The sequence below is a fragment of the Numenius arquata genome, chromosome 11, assembly GCF_964106895.1.
Source record: "Numenius arquata chromosome 11, bNumArq3.hap1.1, whole genome shotgun sequence".
Classification (NCBI taxonomy): domain Eukaryota; kingdom Metazoa; phylum Chordata; class Aves; order Charadriiformes; family Scolopacidae; genus Numenius; species Numenius arquata.
Window position 1 is genome coordinate 18,827,999 of NC_133586.1, and position 27,756 is coordinate 18,855,754.

General features: G+C 35.8%; 1 protein-coding gene across 1 annotated transcript in view; it reads right to left on the bottom strand.

The window, feature by feature from the left end:
* Window positions 1-27,756, bottom strand: part of VPS13C (vacuolar protein sorting 13 homolog C) — a 93,348-nt gene that overhangs the window by 2,037 nt on the left and 63,555 nt on the right. Inside the window, exons 61-84 of the mRNA XM_074156006.1 lie at window positions 26,166-26,555; window positions 25,048-25,152; window positions 24,118-24,282; window positions 23,641-23,769; window positions 21,659-21,792; window positions 21,149-21,275; window positions 20,243-20,478; window positions 19,765-19,915; window positions 18,574-18,714; window positions 17,421-17,502; window positions 17,249-17,318; window positions 16,307-16,418; window positions 15,626-15,739; window positions 14,283-14,419; window positions 13,939-14,020; window positions 13,383-13,496; window positions 13,064-13,139; window positions 12,256-12,419; window positions 10,967-11,012; window positions 9,808-9,931; window positions 8,982-9,096; window positions 3,796-3,887; window positions 2,395-2,518; window positions 2,050-2,133 (exon numbers count right to left, since the gene is read on the bottom strand). Coding sequence (XP_074012107.1) covers window positions 2,050-2,133; window positions 2,395-2,518; window positions 3,796-3,887; window positions 8,982-9,096; window positions 9,808-9,931; window positions 10,967-11,012; window positions 12,256-12,419; window positions 13,064-13,139; window positions 13,383-13,496; window positions 13,939-14,020; window positions 14,283-14,419; window positions 15,626-15,739; window positions 16,307-16,418; window positions 17,249-17,318; window positions 17,421-17,502; window positions 18,574-18,714; window positions 19,765-19,915; window positions 20,243-20,478; window positions 21,149-21,275; window positions 21,659-21,792; window positions 23,641-23,769; window positions 24,118-24,282; window positions 25,048-25,152; window positions 26,166-26,555 — 3,114 coding nt within the window. The remainder of the gene's footprint in view (window positions 1-2,049; window positions 2,134-2,394; window positions 2,519-3,795; window positions 3,888-8,981; window positions 9,097-9,807; window positions 9,932-10,966; window positions 11,013-12,255; window positions 12,420-13,063; window positions 13,140-13,382; window positions 13,497-13,938; window positions 14,021-14,282; window positions 14,420-15,625; window positions 15,740-16,306; window positions 16,419-17,248; window positions 17,319-17,420; window positions 17,503-18,573; window positions 18,715-19,764; window positions 19,916-20,242; window positions 20,479-21,148; window positions 21,276-21,658; window positions 21,793-23,640; window positions 23,770-24,117; window positions 24,283-25,047; window positions 25,153-26,165; window positions 26,556-27,756) is intronic.

The window sequence follows — 27,756 nt, forward strand, 5'->3', positions numbered from 1 at the left end:
GATCTAACTTTAAACAGACAAGCAAATGACATTTCCAATACTATATGCTCTGGAGGCTTTCAAAGTCAGGCCATTTAAAGATCCAGCATTAAACTCCAATCAGCTTACACAGCTGGGAACTACAGCCTATACTATTAACACACATGCACTGTCAAACTGCAGTTAGTATTTAAATAGCCATTTCATATAAGTGACATTCAGTAACACAAATTACTGTCAATTCACACAAATTCTACTGTGTTAGAAGATATACATGACAGCAGGCACTTTTGAAAATATTTACAATGAAAAGCACTCTCAAACTGGATAGTTAGTTGAACTCCACAAAACGATAAATGAACTTAGAACCTAACAATGATTCTAAAATTAGAAACAACTGAACAAAGCAGTGCAACTAAACCAGTCATTTTTATTTCATTCCTGCATCCAAACAATCTAATAGTTAAAAAAACCCATGTCTCAAATGTATAACATTAAACATATTGTACATTATCCAAAAAACGTGTATACATAATATTAACATAGTGATCTATCTCTAATATGAGACAATTAATGTCAATGTGATATGCATAAATGCCTAGGGGAAAAAAAAAAATGAAAAAAACAAAAAACCAACCAAAACATACTGGGGTAGCTTGGATGGCCACTCTGATTTTATCTGAGTAATTCCAGAATTTAGTAAAAGCTGAAGCGTTTGACATGATTGTGAGGCCTTTTTTATCCATTATTTCAATAAAAATAAAATTCATTTATACAATAATGAATATTAAAATAAAGACTAAGTTAAGCTGGATGGACAAATACCATGCATCTGGTGTACTTGAAGTACTTCAAACATTTATGGATTTCTGATAAATCATGGAGGCTGGGGAAAGATTCAGAGGACTAAGGGAGGACAAACCTAACCCCCTTGTTTGTTTCTTAAGGGAGGCAGAAAGAACAATGAAGCTACAGTTATCTTTTATGATCAGGTTAAGGTTATTTGTTTCATTCACATACAAAGGGCACCAAAGAAATAACAATTATTTGTGAAGTGTACTTTCTTTGCGTCTTCCTATCAAATTAGTACAGTTTTACAAGTGGGATGTGAGCAAAGAAGGGAGATGCAAAATTAAGAATAATACTGATAAACTCAAGAAACAGAAATCCACAGAAGGTAAAAGGGTAGTGCTGCACTTAGGACAGAAAAATTTATTTTTAATGTATACATATCAGCATAAACACTAATAAAGGAACACGTGGTTAGGCAATAACAGAAAAAGATAATTAAACATAAAGAAGTATCCTTCTAGTGTGGTCTGCGTGTTTTGTACCATGTTCCAGCTTTGGCCATGACGCTAAGACACAGACAAACAAAAAGGATTTAAATTAGTTAACCGAAAGTGTGATTTGGTAGACATGCTGTAAGAAAAAGCTGGAGGAATTTTTTCTTTAGACAGGAGAGAGTAAAGAAATAATATAGATTCTTCCAGTGGATAAAAAGTGCCTCAAAATGACAGCAATTTTTTTTCCTTCCAGTCTAACCCATTCTTTTAGAAGGCATGATCAATTTAACAGAAGCAATTTGGCCCCTATTCCAATTCTAGCTGCTGACTTGCCATTTACTGGAGCTACAATTTCATGTGTGTTTCCAAGATGCTGTGGATCAAATTGATTTCACTTTTGATATCAGAGAGAACTCCTCCTCTCTCATCATCTGATACAAAACTACAAGAAGACACTAAGTAAATTTTTCTATTCTTGAAGTACCCTAGAATTTATACAAAATTCTTAGTTCAGCTCATGTGAGTTAGCTATGAGACCCAAGCATGCACAGAACAAAAGCTCCCCAGATAAATCAGCCTTTCCAGCACCAACGAACAAACTCTCATCATTCCCCTGGTTAAACTCATTTTTCAACATGAAGGTATGGTAAACGGTCCTCAGGCACCGCAGGCTATTGTAGAACAGGTCTCTGAACATTACCATCATTTTTACATGCTGAGTTTCAGCAACTGTTAACAATATCATAAGGAAAGATGATGAAAGGAAAAAAAAAAAAGAATATACCCTTGCTGTAGTTTCATCCTGAAGCTGAACTGTCCGTACACATTCATGACCTGTACTGTCCCTCCTCTGGAACATCCTTTGATCCTGTTGCAGAGGGGAACAAAAATGTACTTCAGGTGACTCACAAAACAAGAATGCAGAATCTGATACTTAAATGGCTTGAATGTCAACTTTGGTTTAAATTTCAGTGTGGCCTCTGTGAAACCCAACTCATACTTTCGAGAAATCTTAAGTAAATCGTGTCTCATAGTCCCATAGTTAGCAGTTAGAACCATAAAGAAGGTAGGAGCATGTTTGGACCTCTAAATAGTGTTAAATAAAAAAAAGTTTTAAAGCTATTCTTACCAAACCAGTTATTTTCAAAACATTTCCTTCATAAGAGGGACACCGTGTAAAGTCTTCAAATAAGTAATCCCACTCTGTTGTTAAATGGCCTAAGATTTCCACTTCTTTTACATATATCACTCTCCTGTTCAGAAGAAAAAAGTTAATATTCAATTTCTCTGTGTGACTGGAACTTTGCCAGAAAAACAAAACAAAATTAAGACGAGAGATTTGTTTGAAATTTGTCTAATTTTCCATGTGGGTTAGAAGTATCCACTCACAGTGGAACCATATTGCTGTAATATATATTCCAAAATAATAATTTTTTCCTTAAGACTCATAGATGATCTATGATATTGCATAGTATTCACAGTCAAATTTAATCGAAACCCACCCAGCCCTCCAAATGCAAACATTTTACAATTGGATACTAAAGGGTCATCAGTTAATTCAAACCAGTTCCTCAGAGCCAGCCTCTACCAGATGAAGGCAGTCAAACCATTACATACTACCTACACAGTGACACAATTACTAGGGGATGACAGACTATTAGTTGCCACTGTTCACAGTTGCTCACTCCGACGTTAGCTGACACACCAAGGAAAAAAACAGGTGGCAGTTTTGAATCAAGTTAAACTAGAACTTTTATGTACATAGATAAGAATTGGGATAAGGAGAGAAGTGTACACTTACCTGAACTGGCAAACAACTAAATCACCTAACTATCATTAACAGACTTGATCCATATCTTAAAAAAGCTTGTCCAGCTGCAGTATGAGTTTTGACGTGTGTTAGTCATTATAAAACAGACATAGTGGGATGCCTCCCAGAGTGTCATTATGGATAAGCCTATCTCATACATTCAGGCAAGGTGGAAATTGGTGACACTTGGGATATGGAGATCATAATCTACGGTTCCTCTTCTTTATCTAAATGTATTTAGAAATTTGACTCAAACTGTGCATCCAAGACTAGCAACATCTTGTGTTCTAAAAATTCTGATGAGTTTAATATTAACTTTCGTACTCGTACAAAAACTTAAGACTCCATTTAGAGTATCCTTTAATTAACAAGACTGCAAACACGTGCATTATCAAAACATTGGTTTGACTGCAGACACTTGTAACAAGCCAATTTGAAAAATTAGAAACAAAGAGGAAAAAAAAGAATATTTCCTTCCAGTATGATAAAAAGATCACTGACCTCAGAGTATACTGTCTTCCTAAATTAGTATCTGGTATTGACATCGTTACCATGTTGCATTTTCCATAAAGGTAACAAAATAATTTTTTTTTTTTAAAAAAAGAAAATAGATAAGGAAAGTACATATACAGAGAATAGCGATCAGGTTAGACTTAGCCAGATGTCAAATCCCAAGTTGAAACCAAGACAAGCCCTTACAAAGCCTTCAAAACTGAATACCTATTGGTAACAATAAGGTTTGCTCTTCTGCCTCTTGGAAGCGCACAGTGGTATTGATAGCTCTCGTTTTCCAGCTTTCTGATGTGCAATTTCTGAAATAGAAATAGAAAATAATTTCTGGGCTTTAAAAACAAAACTCAAAGCAGTGTTTCCAATTCAAAACCTGTTAAAAAGTTACCTCATTGAACTAGTTCTTTAAAGGCAGGTTCTCAGAGTGTTCTCACTCCTGAATCCAAGTCACTGAAAGGTCTGGTCTGTTCCACTCGAGAGGTGGAACACCGACACTGCAGTATCAGACTATTTCTTCAGCTTTGATTTCCTTTCTGTGCTAATAATTGTTTAGAAATACTCATTCTGTTACACGCCACGCTGCAGAATGTTCATTTTACAGCTGCTACTGTGGAATTCAGCCTCTCTGTAACAGCAAATTTCTCAAGTTGTTTCTGACAAACTAGAGAGAACAAATTAAGGAGGGAGGACTAAAAATTCAGTATGTTTTTAGTAATTCTTTGTAAAGATACATTTCCTTCTGTATTTCCATAGCTGGATCTATAAAACTGATAAGATGACAAGAGAAGCTAGACTCCACATTTATCTGTCTACGATCAACCACACAGGATAAAAACTCAATATAGTTTAAATAACCAAAATGGAAAGGTCTTTGTCAACTCAGCTTACATCAGAATCAGAGGCTGCAACATTTATTCATATTTGCATTTTATTTTCATATATTTAAGAAGTTCAACAAATGTCTTAAATTATCATCATACATTGCAACTGACCCCCAAAATCCTTTAAGTTCAAAAGTGGATTAATATTCAAGAGTTTAAATCAACAGAACACTGTTTTCCTGGATTTGCTCCCTAGTGATGTGGTGTTTTGAAAAACATTTTCATTTAGCATTTTCCACCAACCAAAAATATAAGGTCCGCATCTTCTATAAAAAAATATCACTTTCTGACCATCTTAAAAATTTCTGAAATTGTAAAACATCCATGAAAGGAACTAAAATGCCAGAAAGACTGCTTATCTCAAAGTCTCTTCAAAATGTCAGAAGAAAGATGGCAGCATAGGGCTAAAATAAAAATATGAACTCATGTTTTATACCTGAACCACAGCTACTTTAAAAACAAGTAAAAATTCTAGAATTACAAAACCCACCACCATATAAGACAGCTTTTCAAAAGCCGCAGTCCATATTCTGAATCCTTTTGTTGGATATACAGAAATGAGATGGGCCACATATTTAAACAGATTTATTCATAAGCATGTTCCTCTATTTAGACTCAAAGCTTTGGAGAGAAACCTTGTTTCTCGTAACTTCAGAAACAATCCCGATAGTATTTTTAGATTTTACATGCAATATGTTACTAAAGTAAGAGTTCTCACCGAGCTCTGTGCCTAAGAGATGCAGTATTTCTCAGAGCTATTCTCAATACACCTGATAGATGTCAGCACAGTGGTGGTAGCATTATGCAAAAAGGGGGTTGCACTTGATGCAAATTAGTCCATGATCTGCACACTCTTAAAATTCAGGCATCTTTATAAAAAGCTTTTATTTTTATGAGATTACTAGAGCGCTTTAAAGTTCAACTCATTCTTATTATACATGGAAATGAAAGAACCAGTGCAAATTAACACAGCGGAACAGTGACTCAACCAGAAATAGAAACTGCAGTTTCTTGAAGCCTAGCATAGTGTTCTCTCTGCCACACACTGTCTCAGCACCATGTCTCAATTATTCATGAAGTGTTCTGCATTCTTTATAGAGCTCCACGTTTTAACTAGGAAATGAAACAAAGTAAAGCCACAGACACTGAATAATATATGAATTGCATCATATCAGACCCTAAGTGCTGGGGTTAGAAAACGGTCTCCTCACCAAAGCAGGCAGCAATACCTGCATATTAAGACACAAAGACTAGCAAGGCCAAAGGCATTCATTCCCTGTTCTAGCAAATTTCAACAACTACAAACACTCCTCATACAAAGATTAAAACTCCTGAGAACTTATTCCTTGGAAAACAATTCTCCTAAAGTCGCCCTGCTTGCTCTTTGATTTCTCCAGCTATACATACTATGCGTTTATGTTTAACAAAATGCATTCTGTACTCCTAAGCCTCACTCCATGAGCTGGAGACATAGCCTGCAAGACATCAAATCTGACTTTCCAGATTTTGAATTGACTAAACAGATCAACAGTTATATATAGCCCATATACATTAGAAACAGCACTTCTGGGAAAATGCAATGCGTAAACAAGTTTACAGAAGTAAACTGATCTACTCCATCTGGCTAGGTGTCCTCACTCTGCACCAAAAAAACTCTTCCGAGTAGAAGGTCTTTTAAGACCTACATATATGCTCCTCCTAAGCTCAGCTCTAATGCCTACCAATGTCTATATTTCATGTACAAGTGAGTATTTAAGTCAGAAAATTTCTGACTCATCTTCCCTGTTAAATATCCTATTTCCTGTAAAGACATTGTCCCCCTCTTGCTTGCAATTTACTTTAGAGAACAAAATCTTCCCAACACTAATCTCTAGCAAAATAAGCAAAATCAGTTAGTTAAAAAAACAAAACAAAACACCACAGAACTATACAGAAACTCTGTGAACTATACAGAGCATTCACTCTTGGTTAGTATACACTTCCAATCTACACCATTTTGTTGTAAGAAAAATACAAATACTAGATGTGCAGGAGCTGCATAATATCCAGTTTACAATGTTAATTCTGTTACCTTCTTTTTGATAGATGGAAAAAAATATAGTGCAAAAAAAAAAATCTCACTTCATGAATAAATTTGGTTGGCTTAGTATAGCACAGAATCATAGAATTGCTGAGGTTGGAAGGGACCTTTCAGATCATCAAGTCCAACCATCAACCTAACTCTGACAAAAACCATCACTAAACCATATCTCTAAGCACTACGTCTACCCGTCTTTTAAATACCACCAGGGATGGCGATTCCACCACTTCCCTGGGCAGCCTGTTCCAATGCTTAGTAACCCTTTCAGTGTAAAAATTTTTCCTAACATCCAGTCTAAACCTCCCCCGCCATAACTTGAGGCTGTTTCCTCTTGTTCTACCGCCTCTGATTTGGGAGAAGAGGCTGACCCACACCTCGCTACAACATCCTTTCAGAGATAGATAGATATATATAGATATATATAGATATATATATAGATATATATATATATATATATATATATATATATATATATAGATATATATATATAGATATATATATATATATATATCTCTCACAAGAACTTAGTTTCACTTAATTAGCTAAAATAAAAATTCAGTAAATGGTTTTTTTTAACAATTTTAAATTAAATAAGCCAACTATTGACCACTAAATTTAAAAAAGGCATTAGCAGCAGAGAGGTGTCTCTGCTTAATGTTTTCTTCATGTATAACAGGCAAGTTGCTCTGAGAACAGCTTGTTAAGCTTAGTTTATTAACTTATGAGATGTTGTATTAGAAATGAAATTTATACCATCACTTAATTGAGAAATATATATAATTTTGTTATATATATATACACACACATGTAAATTCATGTTAACAGCTGAAAGTTTGAACAGCATGTATGTTCATGTATGTTGAACAGCAAAGCCCCAGAAAATTCTGTGAATGAAATCAGGGTCAACTGAGCTGGGTGCATTTTTTAACTGATAAAATTTTCCATAAAGAAGTAGTAGTAGTAACTTGAAGTATAGTGGTTCACCAGATGTGTAAGTGACAGGCCTACGGCATATTACAGAAACCACAAATAAGTTTTCTTAGCATTTATATGGAAACAGTATTTCTCTATCATGAAATTATCAATAAGTATTTTCACAGAAGAAAATTCCATTCAATATCAATATTTTAAATTTTGCACAAGTATCAAAATGTTGCTTTCTCCCTTCATCCACAGCCCCAGCTCTAAGAGAACGTTAATGAATGAACTCAGCATCTACCCTACCATGATTTTTTTTTCCAAGTGCCTTCAGCTGCTGCCATTCATAACGAGCTAAGCATCCTTAGGAAAACAGATACACAGGAAACAAACCCTGTCCTCTCATCTTACTCACTGATCTAGCCTTACTGAAGAAGGTTATTCCAAGTTAGTTAGTTTGTTTTCTTAGTCTGGACAACATGAAACACTCTTTTATTCAACTGCTACGGAGAAAAGATATGAACGGGGAGATCATGTTAAATGCAATCATGCCCTTAATCTAAATACTTCAGGCAGATAAAAGACCGTGACAGAATTACAGAAGAAATATGGAAAATGTTACTGCGTTATTCCAGTTCTTGCTGCGTATGCAAGGAGAGAAAGAGAAAGAAGAGAAACATTAGAAATAGGGAATAAGGATTGGAAGAACATCGAGAAGGAAGTAGCAAATATGCAAGTTTTGGTCTTGAAATGTTAATGTAGACAATTATTTTACTCTAACTTTTTAGCAGCACAAGAAGCATTTTAAGGTAAGTTTTAAGAACGTGAAGTGAAGAACTTAAATACAAATTAAACTAGATTCCGATTATCTAGAACTTTAAAACGACTGATATTCATCCTCCATATGTTGGCCACAGAGATTTAGAAGCAGGCTAAATGTCCACACAGTGCTGTGACATATTGTTATTAAGAATGACAAAGAAATACCAGAAGTGGCATTCTGAGAATTTGTGCAGTTTTTTTAAACTGCTGATACCACCACCAAAAAAAAAAAAAAAAAAAAAAGGAATTTCAGTAGTTGTACTGTATGGCAAACAATTCAAGCTCTATTCATCCTATCTAAAAGTTGCTTAATTTGTAAACCAGCCTCAGCTTTGTTATTAAGCAAAACATTAGAACTGAGCATCAAAATGGTTTTCTTGTTGCCACATATTCAAATCTTAATCCTACTAATTCTTAGTCCTACTACCTCCTTCCAGAGCATAAGATAAGCAATTACAGAACATGACGTGCGGAAGATCATCTAACAGCAATGCTGCAGTTTCCTTGTCACATTCAGCTTACTACAAACACTGGGTCTTCTCTGCTCTCCAGGCTTGCCTTATGAAACAGGCTGGAGCAAACTTTTACTACACATGACGACTGTCATGGATCCCTGGCAACTTTTTGGTAACATAATCCTTTATGGAACCCACTAGATGAGAGTATTTTAACTGTATTTACAATGCAAGTCATACCTCAAATAAATCATAACCCTCAGCTTCCACTCTATCGTATGGTCGGATGATGCCGTCTTCGTGAATGAAACGTGGAGGACGGAGATTAGATACTTCTTCAGTTGATTCTGCCGCCCTGCCATAGACAGTGGAAGAGTACTCTGGTAAGCTTACTACAATTCTGGGTTTCACCAATCTATTTTTAAAGAGTCATCTTTTCACTTGCTAGGTACCTTACAGATGTAAATAGTAAAGGCACCCTGCTAGTAATAAATCCAAAGTAACATTAGCCAATTAAACAGCTACAGAATAACTTGGAGAGGTCTACTCACATCTGTGGATAATTTACTAAAGGTTCTCATGTTTATTAACACACTTTCCAAAGGTCCCCTTAAAACACAAGAAATCCCTGATGTGCACTGCTAAACAAATTTCAAACTGGCAAGTTTTTCTCTGAATATTTCAAAAGACTATTTTTTACAGTAAGTTTAAATGGCATTTAGATATTTACTTGTGAGGTATGTTTGTCTCCTGCTGAATGCAAAATTCACACATGATCTTTTAATTACTTTCCAATCAGGGGAAGGAATGAAAGGAGAAAATGGACTAGTTATCCAACTACTAGTTATCTAAACTACAACACTGCAAGATGTATTCTCAAGCAGCAATTTCCAGAGATCATAATAAAAAATGCTGATTTAATTACAGGCTACTAGACATCTCTCAACCCCATATATACTATTGCATATTGCATTTAACACAAATAATTGTGTCACTACTGGACCGCTTTAACCATCTGTTATCCAACATACAGAGAGTACTTTGATACTTCCTCTTGACGTCTTACCTTTGAATTCCCTGGAAGGTACTGCTTGCCATATCTACAATGCCACCGGTTGGGCGGGCGACCACTCCTACAAGCCCCTTTCCAATTCCCTTAAAGAATCCAGCTGCACCTTCTTTTTTAGCCCCTTTAAAATAAAGGGAACAGAAAAGGAAATAGTTTTCATGACTTACTTGAAGACACTAACCACAGAAGCTAAACCACTAGAGCTCCTGGCTGCACTAGAACTGTTTTGTATTGGGAACAGCCAATAGAAATTACCTACAACCCACTTATAAAAGAAGTTGTCTATGAAAAGTCACACGTTGCTTCCTTGCCTGTTCAGACGTGCTGCACTTCACTTAGCACTTTACCGGCCTCTCAAGCCAGTGTAACTGAGGTGTTAACTAGGCTTGCCTTCTCACACTTTCAGTCTGGACTGTAGGCCAATATATCAATTTTTATAGGTCGATAGTAATAAAGTCATCTGAAGACTTTCAGATGCACAAGTATAATGGAAATTAACTATTTCCATCTCAAAAGTACGTTTCTGGTGATACATAACTATGCAAGAGCCAAGATAGTGCTCAGAAAGCATGCGAAAGGATGTTAGAAAGCAATGAGAAAGACTATACCTCCAAGTATCTGCCACTAACGTATGAAATACAACACAGTAATGCCTTCCGACATTTAAATCCACTTTCACATGAATTTTAGTAAGAGACATTTTAACTTGGATTTTTTTCATCATCTATCATACCCATAAAGTCTTCACAAGAACAAATACTGATCTCAGGCATAAAACCAAATTTGCTTTTTAAGATTTCTCCAAGCTTTGCAGTCCCAAAAACTTTCTCAATTGGTGCTTTTTTATTTATTATTTTTAGTATCTTTATTATGGCTTTAAACAATAAATTGGGTACTACAGCAGGTTTAACAAAATACATCACGAAGGCAAACGTTCCTTAATTCATACAAACGCTGGAAATGTTGTAAGCCAATAACAGCTATAAATATAGTTGAGTAAATCATCATATAGGGTCACATTTGAATCAGAAATATAAAAAACATCTTGCTACACCTTAACATCACCACACTCGGATTGATATTTCTTAAAATTACAAAGGAAATTTCAAAGTATTGGGAAACCACTCAACCAGTGCAGTGCAACACTAGTGCTTACCTTCCACAGGTTTAGTGATTATGCCTGTCACACCTCCAACAACACCCTAAAAAGAAGAAGATAATTAAGTTCCTACTCAGAAACAGGAATTATATAGTCCAACTGGGCAACAAGTTGCCTCTCATCCTTCATTTTAAAGCTTTATAATGAAGTTCAATATCGGAAACACTGTTTGGCTGGGTTTTTTTGGGTTTGCCTGGTTTGATTTTTTTTTTTTTTTACACTTTAAATTTTTAAGAAATTTATAACTGAGGGGAAGAAGAAAAGGAGAAAGCCTAAAATGGCTGAAGAAATGCTTATATTGGCAAGAATACATGTATAATTGTGTATAGCGATCTGTCTTGTAATAATTAAGAAAGTCACTATTTCACTTTCACTACTAACAGGAAGCTTCCAAAATTCACAGTCATGAGTGATATCAAGTATTCAAGATAAATTAGTATCAAATAACTCTCTGTAAGACTTTAAAGATCAAGTAGCTTAATGACACCAAGGCAGAGGAATAAACATCCACTGAGGTAACAAATGGTTCCAGACACAACTCTACAACGTTTATTACTTAAAATTGCTTAGAAATATGTTCACTGGTTTGATTTTGAATGGAAAGTAATAGAACTTATTAGATGACTTAATCTGCATTCAGTTAATAAAGATCTGTCAGTAATTGTTTACGTGAGGTTTGTCTCATACTTCACGTCTATTTCTAGTTAGTGTTATCTTTCAGCAACCAGAAGAGGTTCCCTATTTCAGATTGCAAAAAAAAATACAGGGGTTGCACAGCTTCTATGTCAGAAAAATCTATCCAACCTAATGTAGTACTTACTTTTATACACATTCTATCTGCTTTATGTTTACATTCTCTTAAGTCAAGAAAACCTAGCAGTTTTTATAAGATCTCAGCATATAGGAAGTCATTTATACTACACAGCACATGGCCTGAGTTCATACTTCACAGACTTTAATGACAGAATAGACAGCGAGGTAAAATAAGGGCCCAGTTGCTTAAATTAGATAACACGTTTGTTGAACATGAAAAAGTATTTGTTTATTTACATAATTCACAGGAGAAAATTGTGTTAGTTCCTACACTTCTCGTTTCCGAGACCCTACCTTCAATAACTCAGGTTGGCCAAAAACACGACCTCAAATACTGAGGATCCTATAAACCGACTCCCTGTCTCTTCTGTTTAGTTCACGAACTGATAAAGATGACCTCAAACTTGCTTGCATATAATTTTCAAGCATGGATTATGAGTTGGCACATCATGCCCTCAACTTCAAATCCATACCCGTAACAAGCCTTTTCCTCCTTTGGCCAGGCTGTCACCAAAGTCTTTCGGCTGTCGACCCATTTCCTCTCTCCGTTTCTGCTGAAATTCTTTATCCATAGTAATAGCAGCCAAGCCTTTTCCAACAGAACCAGTGATCCTAGACACCACCCCTGCTGCACCACCTGGTGGAACAGGGCAGAAACCAAAAGTTACTGTTCTTTCACAATGTAACAGCAGACGACACACAAGAAGCCACAGAGTTCATAATGATTTCTCTTCTTATTCAGTTTAGATATTACAAATTTACAGAGTGACTACCACGTCATCCATGAGAAGATTCCAGAATAAATAATAATTTCATAACTACAGCAAAATGTAACTGCTAAATAGCTTCAGTAGATGTTATCTAGCATATTGGATGGAATCATATTCTCTCTACTGTAACACATAGGTAACCAAAAATCTAAGGTAACTGCAACCGGTCCAAAGAATACTTCTCAGGCTTCTCCAGACACTTTAGGACCATTAGAATTATTTTTCTTATTCATCCCCAGCATGTTACAAATTCAGTTATACATGCAATGCTTCTCAGTTTGCTTGCTCTGTCTACAAAACCGACATTTAGATGGTCTGAAGCAAGTTAGGTACAAACGATCTGTATCATGAACTCTGGCAACAGTATCTGACAAACTTAAATACTTGTCAAAATATTACCATGTAGATATTTTAAAACTATAACTTTCCCTTCAAAGTAGTAAGAAAACAAATCTAAATGCAATCCATGAGTTAACCTGAGTTATTAAAACAGTAATGATACGATACATACCCACTGTGTGTCCAAGAAGACTTTTAACACCAATTACAAAGCCCTCCGCAAATTCTTCAGGTCCTTGAACAGCACCCTAAAAATGAAAGTTATTATGAACAGCAGAAAACTATGTATTTATGCAGCCATGTCAAGAAAAACTAACAATTCCTTTACATTGGTTAAAGTAAGGCAAATTGAATTCATTATTTTTTTAAAGTTAACATAAAAAATCTCTGCTTTCTTAACTGTTCAGGGTGTAGAGTACAATGGCAACAAAACTACAACCCTACCCATCAGCCTACTATTCACACACAGTTGAAGAATCAGGAAGTGGTACCTGGAACGGCTCATAGAAGAAAGCTTCAACTCCCTCAGACAAGCCTCTGATTAAGCCAAATGGATTTCCAAGAACATCTAACCCAAGCACAAGAACATACATCTGTTTCAGGAGCTAAATAATGAGGGGGAGAAGCAAAAACAAAAGCAGCGTTACTAGCTGTTGTTACACATATCTCCATGTTAGAATCCAAAGCTGGTAAATTTTTTTTATTTACTACCTAAGGGGTTAGGGTACTCAACTAAGTATTCCTTATGAAGGAATGAAGACAGACTTAGGCAAAAGATGCAGTATACGTATGGGTAGCTATTAGAATACTTTGGTGAAGAAAAACCAAAAACAACAGAAGCAATCACTTAAAATTCTTAACACATTTTCAGGACACTTCTGCATTTACGTTTTTGTAATGTGCCACCTGATTCCTACTTCAATACCATGAAATAAAAAAAAAAAAAAAAAACAGTAGCTTTTAGAGGTATTCAGCTTTTCTTTCCTATTTTCCGCATTCTGTAAGGTACTCAAAATTTTACACAAAGGCTTGGCTAAATAAGCTTACTTGTTCACTATAGTGTCTAACAACTCTCTTCATCAGTTGGTCTCTCTTGTAGAACTGATATTTAATTTCAAAGAAAGCAAGCCTGAAAGACAAGTAATCACAGGTTAGCTGTAGATAGCCTCCCTCCTTCTAAATAGTTCTCTCTTTTCCTTCAGATAGTACTGAAGCCCTATTCTCTTAAAAAGGAGCCCAAACCCCATCTTCCCTCCTTTCCTGCTTTTCCCCAAAGGCTCTATAAATTTATACTTGAGTCAGTCAGCAAAGTTTACCATGGACCCAATCATTAAACATATAGCAGCTTTATTCAAGATATTTCTTTTAAAAGTATATCTTTACTAGCTTACTTGAAAATAAGATCATCTACGTCTGTTAGAGTAGCTCCAATACTCTTCAACAGCAAATTCAGAGAATGGATGGCTATCATTTCTTCCCCCTTATCTGATGCTTCTCCACCAGAAGCCAGAGACAGACTCAAATGCAACTGTCAAGACAGAATTAGTAAAACAAGACAAATCAAGACAAAAAAAGACAAACACCAGACAGGTTGTGTGGTACATGTGTGAACAAACCAGTACTGAAACAGTGGTGAGTGTATTTTTACTCACTTTGAGGAAACATACAATTTCAACAAGCGTGTTTGAACTCACAATGGTATTACTTTGGTAGCTTATGTATTTATTTATATTTCCACATAGAGAACTGTCAAATTGCCCTAGAAGTTTAACTTTTATTATGTTTACATCTGAAAACTTCTGTGTGAACAATAAGAGAAACAACATGTTAAGTAGGTGGAGCTTAATTCCCAGTACAAGTTAAATTTTAAATTCTGATTTACGGAACTAGCTCATGTATTTTTACAACCAGTAATTCTTTTGGGAAAATGTATGAACTTTAAATAACAGTCTTTAACACTGTAAAATGGGATTACTTAGTGTTGATAAGATACCTTTTCTAAAAGAAATCCACACGCTTTTCTTAAGGGTGGAGAGGGCAAAAGAAAATTACTTTCCTTTCTCCGTGTTCACCACCATAACCAATATTGCTTGCTTCCACTTGCTTATAAGAGGGCATAGCAGTTAACCTGTATGATTTGACTTTTTCAAGATTCCTCATTTTCTTTTCTTTTTTTTATCTTAGAAGGCCACACAGCCATTTTCATGGTCTTCCCACTATCCAGTGGTTTAGAATATTGAGATGAAGGTGAAAAAAATGGGAGAGAAAAAGAAGCCCCTTCCCGTACTGAACAGACAGCACATCTAGACATTTCAAATAAAGATGCAAAAGAGACTTTAAATGATAACCATTTCTCCAACAATTTTAACTAGACTACCTAGAGGATGATGTTCAAATATCACAACAGTGTTTTGTTCCTCAAATGTTTTCCCTTTCTTCACATTCATGTAAGTTTATAAGCACAATCATATTAGAAAAAAAAAATAATAATTTGAGAACCTAAGCATACCCTAGCAGACATCTAGAGAAATAAGTAAAAAAGCTGAAAAAAGTGCCAGAATTTAACAATCCGTATTGAGGTGTATGTCTGTCTTTTATATGTTCAGTGAAAAATGGAAAGTAAGCAAATTTTCTCCTCTAACTTCTTATTCAGTCTGATAGCCTTAGGGGAGCATTCTGTTGATTCAGAATCATGTATAATTACTGATGATCTTTCTATCTCTCTATTACATACCTTTATTGGAGAAATATGGAAATGCTCAAAGAAGCTGAGCATTGACAGGTCTGTTAAGGAAGCCTCCATTAGCTCAGTGTTAAGTGCATCCACATCTTTCTGAATTAATTTAGTCTGTGTTTGTTAAAAAAAAAATAGAGCAAAAGTTTATCTCATCAGCATATATGTAATATAATTAACAATATCATATATAAATACATATAAAAAGTATACATACACATATAAATAAGCAGCACAATTAGTAAACATAGCCAAATGTAATATAACGGTTAACTAACTACTTAAATAACCAACACCTCCAAAACTGGAAATAGTCTAATTATTTCTGTATACCAGATTATAACTGCGCTAAGACATTTCTTTAATCCAGGGTAAAAAACCACCTGAAATCATAAAAAAAAACAAAACAAAAAACCCCAAACGCAAAACACACAACAATTTCTGTGTGACTTTTCCATTTTATGTCATATCACTTGATATTCCCTTAGATTCCTCAATCACTTAAGGTATCACTTCCAAATTAATTTAGAAATATTACTAAATATTACTATCTTACAGTGTCTCTTTATTCACTGTTGTCAAATGCAATATTCACTTATTTAAACTGAAATATTCAGAAAATAGCAACACTGTTACCATAAAGGCCTTGTTCAGGCAAAAATCAGTTTCTCTCATAGTTACCCTTTGTCTTTCAGCTTCTGGGTCTGTCGATGGAGTGAAAAGTTCACTAAGTGCTCCTAAAAATCCCTGATCAATTTTCAGTGCCATTTCCTGGATTAGAACCATGAAGTATCTGAAATGGGAAAACCAAACAGTGTATGTTTGTAGAAGTTCAACTTAAATATCACATGCTTACCCTACATAATTGAAGTTTTGTTATGCAATGTTGCATATTAAGACTTACAATCTGCAATATCAACTGTCTATTTACAGTTAGAAGGGCGTACCAGCCTCACAAAGCTATATATTACTTTACTGTAGATTACTCATATCTTAACACTTTCAAAATTTACCTGAAAATATTAACGATCACCAATTATCTCTTATACTCATACATTATGATTCCATGTGCACCATGGATAACTTCACCTAAGCAACATATTTCTTCCTCTTATCCAACTGCCTCTCTCCAAAAGGCATATTACTTAATATTTATTTTATTGAAATTCAGCATCCTCAAATACTACATACACACTAATTGGGTACAAATACTCGCATGAGAAACCATCAGAGTAACGGTTTTGTCTCACTTTTAGTACAAAAACTCAAGGTAGACATATTAACTAAAGAACATATATTTCACATTACATGAGCCGTCTGTTATTAGAGCTCCAAATAAACCCAGCACTGTAGAGCAAACAGGCAGAAATGCAACTCTGATATCATAGCACAAGGGAAATACCTCTGATTATGCAAATTGCTTAGTAACAGTCCCTTCATGTGGTCAGCCCTTACTTTTCTAAAATTAAGTTTCTTTTAGAATGATGTTTTTTCACTGGAGATGTTTAAAAACTCAATCCAAAGTCAAGAGCTGTTTGGCTACAAGGTGAGCTTTAAAACAAAGTTCACTTCTAAAACGTGTTGAATCTCTAAAATTGTATTACAACACACTGTTAAACTCACTTGAATTGCAGAACTTTGCTGTATTCGTTGAATCTAGTGATAATGCTGATGTCAATGAAAGGTTTTGGTTCTAAATAGAAAAAAAGAGTTTAAGTATATGTAAAAAAATAAATTGCCAAGTTACTACTTTCAAGGCTGAATAACTCTGGTATTACTAAAGGCTTTCTCTTACCTGAATCCAAAGCAATCGACTTAGGAGGGGCTACAGGGTGAAACACAACAGGAAACATCGATCCTGGTAACTGATTATCAACCTAAAAAATTTTTGCAGGAATATTTTAATGACTCTGTAATCAAAGACCATTTCCATTTTAGAAGGCTTGAGAAACTCATTTATAGATTGTGTTCAAGAAGAACATCATTCTTAATTTGGGGGAAGAAAAAAAAGAGGAAGAGGATCACTGATATTATTTTGGAGTGTTGTCTATCTAGTTATAAAAGATGGTTGGAAGGGTTGCATAAGGGATGTTGACGCAGGGTCACACTCACAAAGATTCATTTAGAGGGTCTGCAGCTGATGGCATACATTGACTGTAATAGCAAAAACTACCTCCAGACAAAAAAAGAAACAAAATGGGAAAAACAGAAGGAAAGAGGAAATTTCCCCACCAGCTGGTCAGGAAAGCACCAACAGGGTCCTCAATGAGAGCCCTCCCTTGGGGGACTCTGAAGTGCAGCAAGTGGAGATGAAGATGGCAATGATGATGATGATTTCTCACCATCATTTTCCTCTAGTACTAAACACTTCTCACTAGTACCTGCTCAAGCACTCTATTGCTTAATTTAGCAATGCTATTAGTACTGACTGGAGTATGCTACCAGGTGCAAGTGTTGCACATAAATTCACTGTTAAACTTTTGTGCAGATATATTATTGCATACTATTTTTGAGTATTTATATGTCTAATATCTACTTCCCATCAGACAGATAGTTTTTTGTACTAAAGATCTCTGAACCTCTAGATACACTCTCTAGAATATGTTACATGACTACATTACAAACAATGGTAAACAAATTTTGAAAAAGGCAGGTTTTTGTTTAACACACCAAAACACCTCTCTTTAGAAATAAACTTTTCATCATAGCGCCCTGCTTTACATTAACCCACAATTTCGTGAAATTTTTTCCATACTACTTGCAAAATCCTGGGCTGGCAGTTCTGCAATACTTCTCCATCAATGGAGCATTCATGGCACTTCTGCTGCTCTGATGTTGTGAGCATAGCTCCACAGAGATAAGATTTGGAGATACTTCTTCATATAAATGAATAAAATAAAAGCCTTAAAGTATCTGTTTAGTTTCTAGAACATGATGAAGGATGGTACCTGCAACCAATACAACTGAGCCCGTAAGCTTCTCTGGTGAGGCGACTGTTTGAATTCAACCTGAATTCCTGACAGGAAGTTGCGTCGGATGTTGCATCTGAGTGGGAGACGCATTTCCATTGGAACCTTACTAAAATTCACCTGGAAATACAAGAAAGCAGAGCTAACATGCAGTTTAATTACAGAAATAACAAAATGTTACATTACCAGTAAACAAACTGTCAAAAACCTGCGTTTTTCCTTATTTCATGATCACAGGGCTACTGAATTACTCAATCCAATTATGTGTAAAGTAACGAAACTCATCAGATTAATCTGATAAGCACATCACATTGCAACTTCAGCTGCCCCCAGTGGGAACCTCTGTGTTATCTTAGTTACTATTTCCTCATGAGTTATATATTACATTGGCACAATTAAACATATTTACATGCAGCTGATTACTTTCCCAGCTGATGCTTTTACCCTGATCCTGAAATATTTAAGCTATGAGAAGCAAAAGGAAAAAGCTCTCCTTTATTCTGAGTCAAATGTAACGACTTAGAGATATGAGCTTTTGATATCACGTACTTAAAATGCACCACTGCATAGTACAATACCTAAGTATTCACACAACTAAGGGTATATATGTTTTTTAAATGAAAGGATGATACAAAAAAGAAGCCTGATTATGGTACTATAAAATGCCTATATTTTACTTAGCCATTTCAACACATTAAATTTGCGTGTGGAAGACAGGTATGTGTAATTATTGTCTGAAAAAGCTCAGGTAGGTGAATTAATTTTAAGAACCTTTGAATGCTACAGGCTCCTTTATCACATCAAGTCATGGGAACTGCAGCTTACTAAGAAGTTAAAACCAAGATTTCTGCAAAGAATGTTACCTCAATGAGAATATTAGTTCCTAACTAACATGCAGATACCAAGTCATCTTTTCTACCACACAGAAATAAAATTCTTTGAGATTCTTACTTCGTAATACAAGTCTGGAAAATACCTCAATACTGCCTCAGGATTACCTGAATACACAAATATGCTACTGTATAAAATGTAAAACTATTTTTTAAAAAGCTTACTTTTTGTTTGTTTCCCTTAACACAGAGCATCTATCCTTACTCAGTAAAGCAGAAGTCTGTTTCAACTGTTGCCTATGTTCTGCAATCACTTAAACACTGAAACCTCAAAACATACCTCAGTATTGCTGTCTAGTTTATGCCAACCTGAAGGCTGGAAAGCACTTTTAGAAAGATACTTTTGATAGGCTTGTTCCAACAGGTTTATTTGTTTTTGATTAAATGGTTTCCACTTTTGCCTTGGTTTCAGTTCCCAAACAACACCAGAACTAAAAGACAAATAACAAAGTTAACAATTTAAAAGTACTTAAACCTTTCTTATGCATGCAAACCATTAAAAAGATATTTTCTCAAAAAAAACCCCGTTGTTCACTTGTTCTTTTTTTAACAGAAGCTAAGAAAGGAGGCATTTAAATCCTACGTATTCAAATTGCACAACGGGAATAAAGGCAGAACTTAGTTTTACTTAAAAAGGTTTCATTTATACTAATTCTATTTGAAAGATGTCCCCTTCAACTCAACTGTATTGCTAAAATTATACTATGTTGTCAAATTTTCATTATACAAAGGAATATTTAGGCTTCCATGGGCATTACCTAGTAATTCCTATATAAGAGATTTCTTTTTTATTTTCATTGTTAACGAGAGAAAGTCCAAGACTATGGAGTGACAAGTTTATTTCTTGATCAGGTTGCTCCAGCTCCTCTGCTTGTCGTGCTTTAGAAACTAATGCAACGTCATCTGTGAAAAGTAGCACTCGTTGGCGTCCATCCAGGAAAGACACCCAGTGTATCTGAGTATTCGCATTGTAAGGGAATTGGCCGCATTCATCCTGTATTGGGGGGGAAATACAGCATGTAAGTGTATCACAGGAGTAAATCCAAGATGTTGCTGTATGTTCGTAAGCAAGTTTACTGGCACACATCGAAACTAGAACTCAGTATTTTTCTTGTTTGTTCAGTTTACTGCATCATACTGATTTGGTGGCATCTTGTACCGCAACACAGGAAGGAAGTTGAGGGGTGATCATTATTATTTTGCTCCCAATTTCACGCATTTTCCTATTTTAATATTGCATGAGTTACAAACACGGAAATAGTGAGCAACTTGGAATTTTCTGCCCCATGCAAGCATTTCCCATAGGAAGCAAGAGTCACAACAGTCAGGGCTTTTCTCCATCTTTCGGGAAATACTTAAGCCAAATACAGCACTGCTAGAAAATCGGTGAATTATTCATCCTCTGTAGTATTTATATACATCCACAGCTCATATACTTTATCCTCCTTCTTTCATATCCAAGAAAACCATGGAGAAAATGGAGGTTGGAGTTTGTGTCCAATCCTCCAATTGTATTTATCTAAACATCTAAAATCTTGCTACTTGAGAGGAGGTCAAAAGTCTCATGGATGCAAAGTTACCGAAGAAGCTTTCTCCCAGATAATTTTAATCTTATTATAGTCCTAGATTGGTTTAGCATTTATTTTTCCCCTTCTGAAATTTACCTTAAGTAGGTCATGTTCACCAAAATTTTGGGAGTAGCCCCAAGACAATTTTCTTGTTTTAGTTGGATCTGTCCATGCAAACAGGCATACTTGGTTTGGTTTCAACTCCATTTCCTCTTGTAATCCACTGCAGGTTAAAAGATAAGGAGCAAAAGGACAGCATTTTCTGGTTAAGACCTCTGATTTAAGTGGTGCAAGCAGATCATGGTGCTACATACTCCACTCCTCCAGCCTGCTGGGGTGAGGTGTGAAGGACCCAGGCTACCCATTCCCAACTAGTGTGGCTGCAGTTCGGCTCTTGGTGAACTAAGATCTATACTCCTGCTTTATTCTCTCTACTACAAAGATTCCTTAAAGTAGACAAAATACTTCATTAAAACAATGTGATACGGAACAGGGGCTTTTTCCTTGTTTTTCGAGGTACTATAATGGCAAAACAGAACTACTTTCTTCACAAAGGATACCCTGCCTCGATTAAACAACCAATAGTGAATTGTGTCTTTCCCATACCTCTGTTTGTATCTGAGAGAGTCCCATGGAGTATGGTTAACGATAAGAGCTGGAGCAGCTCCCTCATGGTAATCTGAGAAGCTTATGACAGTAGAATGCTCAGAAACATTCACATCAACCAGTAAACCCCCATTCTGGAGAGAAAGTTAGACACAAAGTTCAATATTTGTTCTATGTGTTATTTCAAGTTAGCACAGACTAAATTGTTATTTAGTCTTTCACAAGCCTCTTACAAATGAGGAAAGGAAATGTACTCTGCATTATCCAGTAACAGTAAACTCAAATCGGTCACCGGCTTAAGACAGATATCAGTAGCATTCACAAACTATTTGTTGATTTAATTTAATTGAAAAATTATATTCAAACTAGAACATGTTTCAGAATTACTTAATTTGGCTAAGTTCAGTAAAAAGCACAGGCAAGCATTCCCTTCACTTTCTATTACAAAACTTAAAGTTATATTTAAAAACTGCAATTTCCTGCATACTGCTTAAAAATCTGAAAAGTTACTCTAGACAAATGTACTAAAGTTTCTAAAGTTATGAAAAATATAGCCTATTAGCAAACTGATCACTGAGCAGAAAAGTTCTGTTGATTAACCCTCTAAACAAATCATAAGTCTTTCTTCTAATGGCTTTCAAGATCCTGCTTTCTTCCAATATATCAGCAAGATTTTTCTGAGATATGTAAAGCACAATTTTTCTCATTTGCTTATACAAAGGACGTACCCATCCTTTCCCTTTAAGATACTATCTTCAGATAGTTCACCCAAATGCTTGTCTAGCAAGATAAATTGATGGGTTTGCTACGCTGTAAGGTCTGGAGAAGAGATGGGAAGGGACACATCTACCTTTGAAAAATATTATCTTAAATTCTCCAGCTGTCATCAGAGGGATGTGAGAAACCATGTTTAGCACTCTACACAGTAGTAATAAAACCTCACTACATACAAGACTAGAAAGGCTGTTCACTGGAACAGCCTGCCCAGGGAGGTGGTGGAGTCGCCACCCCTGGAGGTATTTAAGAAACGTGTAGACATGGCACTTCAGGGCATGCTCTAGTGCCCGAGATTGTTGGTTTGTGTCTGTTTGTGGGTGGGTTTGTGTCTGTGTGGTGTGTGGTTGTGGGCGTTTGTTTTGGTTTGGTTTTGGTGTTTGGTGTTCTGGGATTTTTTGGTTGTTTTGTTTGTTTGTTTTCGGTGGGTTTTTTTTGCTTGGTTTTTTTTTGTCTTTTTGTTTTTTGGGTTTTTTTTGTTGGTTGGACTCGATGATCTCAAAGGTCCCATCCAACCAAAAATATTCTGTGATTCTGTGAAAGGATTCTCACTATTCTAATTAAAGTGCATCAACAGAACACCAGATCATTGATGACATCTTGATCCAAAAACATTTTTTCAAACTGCTTTAACAAACTTGGGGAGCTAGATTATCCTCACAGCCACTTGTATTTCAGCTAATTATTATAAGAACTATCTCCAAAGACTTGTCTGAACATACTACATTTATATGCACATTCCTTAATGCTCTGCTAGGGTAAGGTCTGAAATAATTAAGATTCTACTAATTGAATCATAAATTATTTTAGCTATATGTGTCTCCAACATGTATTAGCTTATCAAGAAAACAAAAAATACATTCCATTTTCGGGTAACTAAACTGAAGGCACCTAAGAAATACCCTCTGCAAAAATGCTGATGGGAAAGGTGTGGTATACCATTTTTAATTTAACAGCAATAGAGCAGTTCAGCTTCCTATAAGCTTGTCAAAACTAAATCAACCTGACCACATCACACAGCTAAGAAAAGATTAACAACATTGCAAACTTGATTCATAACCTTTTTTATGCAACTGAATTGAAGTGCAGTGTACCAACAAGGTTTCGATCTTGATGATCTCAAGGAGTCAAGCTTTCCTAAATTCAATGTTCAATACCATAAGGCTAAAACAGAGTATTAAGAACAGATCACACAAAGTCAGTCTCACCAATTCCTCCAGCCTCAGCAGAGTACCATTATCCTGGGCTGTATAAAGGAATGGTCTGGATGAGCTTTCATAACCAACTACTCTTACACAAAGTTCACGAGATGAGTTTTCAGGCCAAAATGGAAGGCACTGTAAAAGAAGAAATATGCATGACTTTAACAGTTCATGTATGTTCAATATAGTAAGTCAGAAGTAAAACAGTCCTGTGTGACTGATTCCAAACGCCTTGGTTGTCACCCTAGTATCTACTGATGAATGTCTCATCTACTTTTAGTGAATTATGCAAACTGAAGGATTGATTAATTTACCAACATATACAACCTGTGCTGTTCAAGTTCCCCTGAGACATGAAGTATCCATGTCATGTCATCAGATGTGATAGAGGTTCTATAAGAGAACTGCTTTTTCTTTAAGTGATGGCAAGAGACCAGTTGTTTGTCTACAATCACATCCAAGGAAAATAAACTGAAACATTACCTCTGAAGCCGAAATATAATTCCATTTATTAGTTGGAAAAGAGCCATTAGGACCAATTTCTCCAACTTCTAGTTCCAGAGAAGATTTGTTTGCTATAGTGTAGAATGGTGTGAAGGTAACTATCCTGGTAAGGTTAAAACTGCTCATTTTGATGCTAACTCCAACCTGTTGAACAAGGACAATTTCAGCAATCAACAACGAGCTTAAGGGAAAAGTCAGGATGGAAATAAAAAAAAGCCAACATTACTGTAATTACAAAGGCTAGCACACAACACTCTTGTTCTGAACATCTGTAATAAACAAACCAGACAGCATGCTGTAAAATCAGCAAACTAGGGAAAACAATTAACACAATGGTAAAGAGACAGTTTTAGCTGTAGCACTTTGTAGCTGTAGCATTTGTGAGGGAAACCCAACAAGAATCCCACTGCAGTAAATCAAGACAACCTAAAATGATCTTATCATCAGATATCAGTTAATGAGCATATGGAAACACAACTCCCCACATAGCTGCATAGTTTTATAAATTGTATTCTTTACTCTGTCTAGTTGTGGAAATGTAGTCTTAGGCAAGGATACTGACTGAAGATCTAAGCACTTGCCAACAATTATGAATTTTGAATGTGAACTCTTATCTCCGCTATGCAATTTCACCATTGTATTTTCAAACAGCCCAGTGCTATACATTTGTTACATAAACCACATTTATGAATTACACTGGAAGTTGGTTTGAAGTTTTGGTTTTCTGTTGGAAACTACTTGTTGCCAGGTGCAGACCTGAATAGCTGGGGCATAAAAATTACCATAGATGTTAAGTATTTTCATTATTTATAAGCAGCATAAGTCACGAAACAAAGGCCTTAAGAAGAAAAAGAAGTCAAGCCAAAAGAACCCTAAGAGAACTCCACAAAACACAGAAACCCATCTTACCAGATAGTCCATGTTGTTAGCTGAACACTTGACACATCCATAGCTTCCTACAGTATCAAGGGAAAAGCTACTGGACCAAGTGCTAGTTGAAATACATAACTGGATCTACAAAAAAGAACATGGAAAGTACTTCAATAGATCAATTATTATTTTATAGTTCATGAATTATGGAGTGCAATTATATCACACGTAGCAGTATAAAGACAGCACTTCAGTGCTTTTAAAACCTTCTGTAAGTTAAGCATGTAGTATCACTCTTCATATTCTGATTTATTAGTCTGTGCCTGAGTTCTGGGAAAGATGTTACAGAAGAAGGTAGCAAAATAGAGGAGTCCTCAATGACTCATCTTCCTGACAGCAAACACACAGTGGGGAAAAAAATGCTACAATTTTGTGGTGCTTCACAAACTTGAAGAGAGGGGAGGAAATAATCAAAACAACATCTTGCCAAAACTGTTTCATCAACCATTTTTTCAACTATTGTTGGGTGGAAAAAAAAAATGTTTAAAAGGAAAGAAGGGCCATTTCTGAAAAAATCCTCTACTGCAGTACTCCTCATTTGACCATGCAAATATCACATCAAAACAAAGAAATATGTTTAACATAGAACAAAATATTTACATTGTGCATTTTAAATGTCAAAGTACCTAGCTGAGTAAAACACAAGCCTGTGATTCCTCTTTATTCTGTGGAAAATGCCTCCACAGAATGATTCAGCCTTCCTTTTGACTATAAAGCAAGTCCTCGCTCTTAATTCATATACCTACATTAAATACCTCTCCCAAGAAAAGAGTTTTCTGGTAGAGTACCCACTGAGTTTTTGGGACCTAGCTGCTCTATGCTACCAGCCAGCTTTTGGTCAGGATGAAAGTTCAGCAATGAGATGCAGTGCAAGGCATGGAAAAAGTTGCAATATAGTTTTTGTCTACCTGCCTTCCCTTCCACACAGTCCAAAAAGTATAATTAAGAAGAAGATAGCAGCAGCCAAATGAAAGCCTACAGATTTAAATACTATAAAAAAAAAATCCTTAGACAAAATATGCATTTGTGTGGGTTTTCCCCCTTGGAGCAGGATTTTAAGACACCAGCACCACAACCACCACCTAAAATAAGCATACCTTATTTTTACTAAAAATATTTTTCTTTTTAAAGGAGAACAAAACAATATCTCTGTAGTCTGCTGGATGCTTCACATGAGTGTCTTCAGCTTGATACTGGAGAATACGGGAAGTCTTGTTGATTATCCAATAAGGACTGAACACAGACAAGATCATACGACTTCCAATTCGCCTAGTATGTATGTAAATATCCACTGTCATCACTGCTGCAGAATGGCATGTGAAACACACGGAAAAAAATTCAGGCATCCCATCACGAATTTTAAGATGCCCACTCCAGTCTTTGCCTTGATATTTTATCAACACAAGCTCCATTATTTCTCCATTGATTCTTGAATGAAAAACATCTGCAGCACTCCCTTCCGTCAATTCACGGGCTTCTGCTGTTCCCTGTAGCAAAATTCAAAGGGGCATATTAAGTTTTTAATACATAAAATTTAGGTATTCAAAAAACAGCATTTTTTTTCTCCTCTTGCAGGATGCACACGTTTCAGGTATCTCAGGTACCATGAGTCCCAATCTCCAATCACTTTCATTTGAGCCTGATCCTATAAATAATTTGAGGTCAATTGCACTCTTCTTGCAGGACAGTAAAGACTGCTTAATTCTGGATTTCAGGAAGGCAAACTAATTCCAATGCATACCCTGTCTCTGTTCCCTCCCTCCTCCATAATTTCCAATGGATTTTGGCAGTGAATTCTTATTCGTAGACTTACAATACTGGTTGCAACACTGAATTGGACTGTGTTGCAGATGTACAGCCAGCAGTTTTTACATTAAAGAAGACCCAAGGCAGAAAGCCGGCAGCTGTGCCATTATGTTTAGTAGCACAGCTTTCCTCAGGCAGTAGCATCCCAAAGCAATAGCATTCCTGAGAAACAGTGTATTTTACTGTATTGAACAGTGGCCAGCCTTGATTAGTCGAGGGATGTGAAGACGATAAGCACATAACCGTCTACAGGTACAGTGACTTCAGAATAGATTTGAATTACTAGTTTCTAGGGCCCCAGCCAAGGCAATAGCACTCTGTTCTACCTTCTCAGTAGAAACTCAGAGTGATCCTGAGTACTGAAGTACAGTGAAGGTAAGGAAAAATGGAAATAGTGCCATTAGGATGTTGCACAGAAGTGAAAAAGATCTAAATGAATGTCACAGCTAGTTATGCAAGTAGGACAAAACAGAACAAACTCAGATGATAGTTCTAAATCATCACACCTTTTCTATTTGCTAAAAATTACTCAGCTTTCATGAAGAAATACTAGATACTGAAAATACTCAAAGAAGAGGAAAAAAGTCTGCGTAGCGTCCTGCAAAGAAATCCTCCAATTTGTGCAAGGGAGACCTCACAACGTCCTCAGTAAAGAATCAGTGTCAGAATGGAAAGAAGTTGAGTTTTCTACATAGAAGAAAAGCTCCAGAAATTTCAGATGCTTTTTCTTATGTCTCTCCCTGTGGAACAAAAGATACCTTGCAGAACACAAACAGGATCTCAGAAGAAAGTAAAAGAGAAAGACCAATCCTCTAAGGATTCATATTTAAGAAGCAAGGCAGAACTGGCCAGGCTCATCCAAATTAAAACAAAAGAATCAAT